Source organism: Silene latifolia, chromosome 9 (assembly GCF_048544455.1).
Source record: "Silene latifolia isolate original U9 population chromosome 9, ASM4854445v1, whole genome shotgun sequence".
Classification (NCBI taxonomy): domain Eukaryota; kingdom Viridiplantae; phylum Streptophyta; class Magnoliopsida; order Caryophyllales; family Caryophyllaceae; genus Silene; species Silene latifolia.
In genome coordinates, this window is record NC_133534.1 from 14,589,554 (window position 1) to 14,598,593 (window position 9,040).

Below are 9,040 nucleotides of genomic sequence, written 5' to 3' on the forward strand. Positions count from 1 at the left end.
TTCACATTCGTCCTCTAACATGCTTTGGTGTAACTTTCGTGTTCATGTTTTTAACATTGAATTTTCTCAAACTCATTAACAAAACTGTCCTTGCATTTATTCATTCAATCATTGACCTTTTCAGCATGCATATAGACTTGGAATTATTCTTAACAAAGAGTAGTGAAGACCATTAATGAACACTTCGTACTACTCTTGCATGAAATAAATTTGCACATGGTATTTAGGCCTTGTATCATTATCAATGTTTAAATGACCGCATCAAGATCGTTTTATGGTGCAAAAGCTTCACAACTTGAGACGTCAACGTCGACTACAACTTGACTGAAGTCCTTAAATGTGTAAATTTCGTCTTGTATTTACGCAAAAACAAATTAGCTTAATTACATACCACATTGATCAAATATGTGCAAGCTCCATGACTTGCTTCTTCTCCTCTTATGCTTTAGCGTGGCGAAAACCACGCTTTCCAGTGACCCGCCTATTTCAAAACCGGGTTGTGAAACCAAATGTGGGAACGTGACTGTTCCCTACCCATTTGGCATTGGGGTTGGGCAAGACGGGTCACTGTGTGCCCTTGCGAGTTACTACAACGTCAGGTGCAACACAACATTTAGCCCAGCAAAGCCCTTCATTGGTACCGGCGACCTTGAGATAACCGATATAATTGACACCAAAATGCGAATTAAGAACTGGGTGGACCAAAGGTGCAACAATAGTGCACTGTACGTATTCGGAAACACAGGGATCGACCTTCAGAGCTACCCGATTGTATTCTCTGATATTGAGAACAAGTTTACAGGCGTTGGATGTAACACTTTGGCTTTAATCGACGGTACAAGAGGCCAGAACTTCACAAGCGTATGCGTTGCAACCTGCTCCGACTTGGCCGACGTGGTGAATGACGGGTCATGCTCAGGTATTGGTTGCTGCCAAACCGATATTCCTAAGGGTGTCAAAAGTTATAGAATTAGCATAGCTGAGCTATCTAATGATACTGATGTTTTCAACTATAATCCTTGTAGTTATGGCTTTTTAGCCGAGTATAAGACATTCATCTTCAATGTTACGGATCTAAACGACATCGGGTTTAAAAATAGAACTCGGGACAGTGTCCCGGTTGTCCTCGAATGGTACATTGGTGAAGGACAGACATGCGCAGTAGCTCAGAGTAACAAGTCTAGTTATGCCTGTCAAGCTAATACTAATTGCAGTGACTTTGTGAGTGGCAGTTCAAAAGGATACCTTTGTAGTTGCCTCCCTGGTTATCACGGTAATCCATATCTTGGCCCTGCTGGATGCACAGGTTCGTATATTTGTCACTAATTCTTCAAACTTCGAGTTTTACGTGTGTTTTAAGATTACTGCTTGATGTTGGACCTGACTGAGGTAGCTTCTGCAGATATTGATGAATGTGCGAATCCAGAACTGAACAACTGCTCGAATATATGTTCCAACAATGGAGGAAGTTTCAGTTGCTCCTGTCCTAAAGGATATCAGGGTGATGCTATGAGACCCGGAAGCGGTTGTATTAGAACCAATACGCAATTTGTTATGAGATTCAGCATGGGTGAGTTACATGCAGTTTCTCACAGTGTGGCAATTGCATTAGCATTTCATATAACTGAGTGTTGCTCATTGGGACTAACTTTGTGCCGGAAATTACTGTTTGCAGGAATGAGCTTTGGATTCTTAATCTGCATGTCATTTATCGCCTTGATATATTTTTCCATTAGGAGGAAAAAGCTTATCAAAATGAGAGAGAAATTCTTCGAGAATAATGGAGGAATGTTATTGAAACAACAACTTGCTCCTTACGAAGGGAAGGACAAGAGCAACGGGTCATTCAAAATATACTCCTCAGATGAACTAAGATCAATAACCGATAATTATAGTGAAGCTCGTATTTTAGGCAAGGGAGGTTACGGAATTGTATACAAAGGCATTTTAAAGGATGGTAGTGTAGTTGCAGTGAAAATGTCAAAATTCGTTGATCAAACTCAAATTGAGCAATTTATCAACGAAGTCGCTATTCTCACTCAGATCAACCATCGAAATGTGGTGAGGCTCAAAGGATGCTGCTTGGAGACTGAAGTTCCGGTCCTAGTCTACGAGTACATCTCCAATGGAACATTGTTCGAGCATATCCATAGAAAAGGGGGCGCTTATTGGCTTACCTGGAGAAATTGCATAAGGCTCGCCATGGAGGCAGCTAATGCTCTATCTTACCTACACTCAGCAGCATCGCCTCCAATTATACACAGAGATGTCAAGTCGTCCAACATTTTGATCGATGATAGCTTCAAAGCTAAGATATCTGATTTTGGGGCCTCAAGATTAATATCCATTGAGCAAACTGAAGTAACAACATTGGTGCTAGGGACACGAGGCTACTTGGATCCAGAGTACTTTCAGACAAGTGTGCTAACAGAAAAGAGTGATGTCTATAGCTTTGGAGTTCTTCTGGCTGAGCTACTTACCAAACAACTGCCTTTGAGCCTAGAGAGAAAAATCGAAGAGAGAAATTTGGCCGCGTATTTTCTCCAAGCAATGAAAGAGGATCGGTTGTTGGAAGTCCTCGATCCTCAGTTAGTGAGCGAGGCAAGTGATGAAGAACAGCTCTTTGATGTAGCTAAGCTGGTGAAGCATTGTCTTAGTCTCAAAGGCGAAGACAGGCCTTGTATGAGCGAAGTGGCCGCTCGATTAGAGGGTTTGAAGAATCGAATAAATCATCCATGGGCGGGTCAGAGCTACGACGATTCAACGAGCCTACTCGGCCATCAGGATCTTTATCCCATTTACTCAAGTGATAACAATCCAAGTACAGGGGAAGCATCAGGACAGAATGCTATGCTTATTGAAATGAGCCAACTTCGTTGATGTTGCTAAGCATATTGTCTCAATATTGGAAGTTTCAACTTTTTATTATAGCAATTAAGATGATTGCTAGGCTGCTAGCTCCTCTTAATTCGTAAGAATTACCCGTTTTCCATATTCGGCTTATGTATAGAATTTCCATTGTCTTATTTCCATTTTGATTATATATTTTTGTTAGTAAAATCACTTTGTTGTATGGGTCAGATTCACCACCACCCTTACAATTTTAATCTTTCTGCAAAAAGTAAACAAAACATTTTAAAAAGAATCTGAGGGAATATGACTAAAGTATATTGATGAGTCACAGGTCGGACGCGCTCATCTCTTCGAGTACATTCGAGTAGCGGAGCTAGAATTTGATTGAAAGTATTGAACATGACCTTTAAGCATTTCTTACTCTTCTGCACAACAATTGGTACCAGAGCTAAGGTTCTGATTTGGGATCTGCTTCCGTGTTAGTTGTATTTTAGGTGTTATTTAAAATTGTTGTATTATGGTTGAAAAGATGTTGGCAGCGAATATATTGAAAGTTGACATACTTTTGAGTTTGGTTGAAAGTTGACATACTTTTGGGTTTGGTGAGCTTTTGCAAGGATGTTAGTGTTGACGGTAAGGTGCACTAGTACAGAAATGGCTTTTGGCTACGGTTAAAAATGACATTTGGCTACGGTTCCTCGACCGTAGTAAATCGGGGCGTTGCCTTAGTTCAAGTAGTTATGGCTACGGTTAAGAACCGTAGCCAAAAGTGACTTATGGCTACGGTTATTAATAGGAACCGTAGCCTAAAGTGACTTATGGCTACGGTTATTAAGATTAAACCGTAGCCATAAGTCACTTTAGGCTACGGTTCTCTGTTAACAACCGTAGCCGATTCTCAATTAAAATTTTAAAAAAAAATTATTTACAAAAATATGATTTATTATAAATGTAAATTCTTTAATTAAGATAATAATAATTAATTACAATACCAATGTTTAACATATAACTACCATTACAAATCAACATCAGTATCAAGTTCTCATAATATTCTACCTCACAACTAAGCAGCTTCCTTCTTGTGCTTCTCTTTCCCGAGCTTCTTCTCCTCTTTGCATTTTCTCTCTTCCTCTGCATGTTCTCTTTCAATCCTCTCCCGCTCTTCTGTCCTCTGCCGCTGCCTCTCCCTCCCCTGAGCAACAAAGAAATGGGAATGGATAAGTCAGGCAGAAAAACAATTTCATGTAACATGATGACCCTATTTCAGTCTTAAGCCAGTTACAACGAACCTGCATCAACATTCTAATGCAACAGCCAGCACGTGTGTGACAAACACACCAAAAATTAGCTTCCAGATGAACAAAAGAAAATATTCTAAACCAACCAAATACAAAAAATGTCATTAATTAAACCGTGTTAAATTGATTTCGATAGACGATAGTTCAAATTAATGACAACCATCATCCAATCAGCGTTCAGCGAACGCAATAAAGAGGACAAAGGCAGCGGCTGGCTTGTCATCCAATGATGAAAAAAGAGGGGGCTCCGGAGGAGTTAATAACCTTCCAATTGAAGAGGTAAACACGATGTTAGAACTACCGCCTGAAACTTTAAGAAATACAAAGCAGGATACCCAGCAAGTGATATCAGTAAATGTTATGCTTCTTTATCCATTCACTCACAACACTTAGTAATCAAACACATACACACAGACTCAGCATCTCACCTGAAATTTAACCGAGGTGGTTGTGTTTGGGTTCTGTGTCAAAATACATATGCTCTCGCATGGTCTCTTTCACGAGCTTCTTCTTCCTCTCCCGCTCTTCTCTCCTATGTGGCTCTGCCTCTCCCTGGCCCGAGCAATAAAGAAATAGGAATGGATAAGTCAGGCAGAAAAAAAAATTCACGTCATGATGCCCTATTTCAGTCTTAAGCCAGTTGTTGTACTTCTCTCCAAGAAAATTCAGCATTGAGTTGTGACAGTTTACTTCTAAAGTTACATTTGTAATGCTGTACTGTGGCATGCTCAACATACAAATGAATAAGACTACAAAAAATGAGGCAATATTTATATAGATACACAAATACCACTACAAAATGTCTGCTTAAATTAGCCTATGTGTTCATACAGTAGTACATAGGAACCCAACCAAGCTCACTTAGGCCATACAGAACGAGAAGGGAAACCCGTCAAGTACCTGATCAGCTTCTAGTGTAGCCATATAAGCAGCATCTTGTTCCACCCTCAAACGCATATAGTTTCTCCTCTCCTTGGCTTCACGCCTAGCTGAGGCAAGTACATGTGTATGCCAGAGCTCTCTGCAGTATAGAAAGCATTTCCTCAGGAGTCTTTATCCCCCAATAATCTATAATAAAAGAAAATTAAAGTTGAACTGAAAAAGGGTGGTTGAATGCTAGTAATTGAATCCTCTATATTCACTGCATGAAAGACCCTCCATTATCCAGTCATAAGTAGCACTAATATACATGTAAAGGCTATATGAATCAACTTCCTTGCTTTGACACCAGTCCAGAGTTAAAGAACAAAAAATTTGTCTGACATTCAGAAACAACATATATAAACCTTCGAACTAAGATGGTCCTATACTAAGGCTACTATACCAGACCCGATGTCGATATGACTTAGTCCCGCTACTTAGGTCTTAGGATAAGAAAATTAGAATTTGGATCACAAAATAGGTCTCATGAATCAACGGACAAATAATTGTAAGCATCTAGTGATTTCTGTCCAACAAAGAAACAAAAACAGAAAAATGATAGCTTTGTCAGGTTACTTCAGTATGGTCGTTCAATCATAGGAAAATGCAAATTTAACATCTAGTCTACAACATTATTACTCCTTCTCTGTTTGATAGTCCATTTTTGCGCAGTTGCACAGTCAAAAAAGGAATATTTTCTTATCTTAACCTTTATATATCATAAAAATAATTTAGAATTTGTATGGTAGAAATCTAGTAGCTTGTGTATAAAATAAATTCATTATGATTAAAAGCAATCATCAATTCAATCATATTGTGCTTCTTATTCATTAGACATGCTCTTACGGAATGCAATTGAGATAAAATGTGGCAGCACAAGTCAAACATTCGGGTGGATAATAAGGTGAATTATTATGATATGCCTTAAGAAAAGAAAGAATGTGTCGGAATTAATAACAGATAAAAGTCGTAAGAATGCAAATCATGCCTGCATGCAATGTATACTGCACAACTTCTAAAGCCTCTTTGCTTTTCAAACCCATACATTGTATCATTCAAAGCATTGGTTTAGTCTTACCAGTAATTCACAATGATACACAGAATTACCAACCATTCTTTTTAAGACGATTTTAATTTCAAACGACTTTTATAATGAATTATAATAAAAGTGAAAATGAAAAGAGGTTGTGAGACGTCTGAAGTTAGCATTTGAGTGTATGACGGACCTTAAGAAACAAATTGACATACAATAATTAAAATGAACCCATTTGAGACTCGAATAATTAGTATATTAGCTTAACCGGTTTATATGGAACGTGACATTTGTAAAATTAAGAAGTGAATAATGCTAGCAAAAAGATTATACACAAAACCAAACTGCAACATTTTCTAGCATATATTTGCCATGCTCAACAGCGAATAATTGCCCATTTGCCCATCCAACATTATACACAATCGCACAATCTGACTTATGCATGATATTTCCTATCACTTGATGTAGCCTTACACTACTAGTGCAAACTACGCAGCAATTTAATCGATATCTCAATGCGCATAACAGTGGTTGCAACAAAGTGAACAAACAATTGCACAGAAATTCGCAATGAAACTGAACCAATACTATACTAAGCTCCCTATATAATGAAGACATTGTCCGAGCGAAATCAAATAAAAAATACGACACCAAATTCGACAACAAGTATCCGAATATTGTTAAAAAAACCCCAACTCTGATCCTCAACACGATTTAAAAAAAAACTAAATTATAATAATTTTCAGTATAACACCGGAATATACTGACAATACACATCGAAATATGCTTACCCTAAATCCAAAAGAATAACACTAAAGATCGATCGATTGCATATACCCCATCAAAATCCAAAAGAGAAACCTAAATCGATTACATATAACCCAAATTAAGCTTACCCTAAATCAAATTAAGCAAAAATTAAATAAATATATCAAAGAATTGATTACCCAGGAAAAATACCAGAATTTATTGCCCAGAATTAGGGTTGGCGGTGGTGATGAAGGCGACTTGATGTCGTGATGCAGATGGTGGCGTCGTGAGCATCAGGAGGTTGGGGTTGGCCTTGCGTCGTCGGTGGTGATGGGATGATGGCGAGGGTGCTTGCTGTTGTGAAAGAGGGGAGGCTAAAAATTAGGTATGGGTTGGGAGTGGAGTTACCGAGTTTTTTTTTTAAAGAAATATATTGATGAGTTGTAAGCGCGGAGTCCAAAAATTCACATGCTTTAATTTTGCGCCAATTCATTTTGATAAATGGCTACGGTCCATAAAGAACCGATTCTTTTATAAAAATCTTTTTTGGCTACGGTTTTAAGTGAAAGTAGCGCTTTTTTTCTTCTATATATTTGGCTACGGTTGAGGCCAACAACAATGCTTTTTTCTAATAAAGCTACGGTTATTTTATTTTTGACCAAGTAGCCTTTTCTTGTTGCCTAATGTCATTTTGTGTACTAGTGGTGGAGTTTGCTACTATACACGTCAAGCTAATGGATCCTCAAGACAAACTTACATCCGTTTTTTGCGTCTCAGTGAGGCAGTATGGGCTCTAGGTGAAGCTATTTATGTTCTTGAAAAAGAGCCGTTGGGATCTCGTAAGGGGTCATTTGAAACTTCGATGGAAGTTTATTCTATGGAGCTTTTGGGTTGGACAATCTAGTCTAACATTTGCACCTTTGATGGGGGTGATTTGTGCTCGCTTAGAATGTTGTCTTTGGTTTCGACTTGGGTTGTTGTTGCCTTGGTGTAGGCATGTTGGTGGTGTTCGTGACACTATCTTTTGGTGAGCCAGCAAATGCTGCGACAGGTGCTTCTTCCCCCCTGGAGCTTTCTATTTTATTGTATCGAAAGGCCCACCTGTTGGATGCCTCTTTCTCTATGTTGCCTCAAGAACTATCTATCTAGAGTAGAGGTCCTTTCGACCGGCGGTGATTTTACCTTACCGATCTAATAGGAGAGTAAGTAGGAAACTCTGATTCGATCTGCCCCCGGGCTGGAAAAACAGCGAAAAAGGCCCATTGAAAACAGTCCACAGGAGGAGCCAGAAGGGAAGGAGTTGGTGATATTTTTTACCAAGGTGAGACATCTGTTTTGTTCACGGCGTTTGCGCCCTTTTAGGACAATTTCGTATGACGGTACATTTGGTCATGATGTATGTTTGGAGGAGATTTTGTTTTGAAATCTTGTGTGTGTTATTTTTGGTACACCGTTCCATCATTAATGACGTTTGGTATCTCATATATTTGTGCTGGTATTTGGTAACTTTTGTCCTCTTCGGAGTGTTGCTACGTTTGGCCTTCCTCTTGATATGATGATATGTTGGGTACTTAGTACGTTTGGTAGTTGCAGCTTGCTACATTTGTTACTTCGTATATTGGTCACATTTGTCCATTTTGAGAGTTATGTTCGAGTCAGGGTGGAGACTATCGAGACAAATAGTGACTTAATAATCGACTCATCAGTTGAAGCTTATTTGGTTAGCCCTTCTTTGGTATGTTTCATGTTTGTATAATTCAAGTCAAGGTGGAGATTGTTAAGAATTTATACCTTAAATTTGTGTCGAAGCCGGACTAACCTAAAGGCGAGAGGAAGAAACGAATCAAAGAACAAAGGAAGACGGGTCTGTGTATGGTGCGAGTCGTCCTTGGAGCTTACTCCATGCATGTATGCGTCAATTGCTACATGACTAGTTTTCTTGCCCGTGCGTTGAACGAATATTAAAATAATGTATGATAAATTTTACAATAAAATGGAATATAGACATAAAGTACATCGTTCATGTCTAAGATTTATGTATGCCGCATGACTAACAAATAATTCTCGTTAACATAATATTGACATAAGAATAAAAGAGTGTTTGATTAATAAAATACTTTTTTTTAGGAAAATAAAACCAATATGAAGTTTATATATATGATATTTGGACTGATAGTTTTTAGAA

At 38.5% G+C, this 9,040-nt stretch overlaps 1 protein-coding gene and 1 long non-coding RNA gene across 2 annotated transcripts; one reads left to right on the forward strand and one right to left on the reverse strand.

Moving 5' to 3' along the window:
- Positions 1–201: 201 nt before the first annotated feature.
- On the forward strand, positions 202–3,080 carry LOC141599180 (wall-associated receptor kinase 5-like). The gene is made up of 3 exons (XM_074419119.1): positions 202–1,306; positions 1,403–1,570; positions 1,676–3,080. Exons 1-3 carry the CDS (start codon positions 406–408, stop codon positions 2,878–2,880), a joined length of 2,274 nt encoding a protein of 757 aa, XP_074275220.1. The 5' UTR covers positions 202–405; the 3' UTR covers positions 2,881–3,080.
- A 712-nt stretch (positions 3,081–3,792) lies between these two features.
- On the reverse strand, positions 3,793–7,292 carry LOC141599178 (uncharacterized). Its single transcript, XR_012523754.1, has 4 exons — positions 7,066–7,292; positions 5,052–5,172; positions 4,580–4,703; positions 3,793–4,045 (listed from the first exon to the last, which is right to left on the reverse strand). It is a non-coding gene; the product is annotated as an uncharacterized LOC141599178 (long non-coding RNA).
- Positions 7,293–9,040: the final 1,748 nt, after the last annotated feature.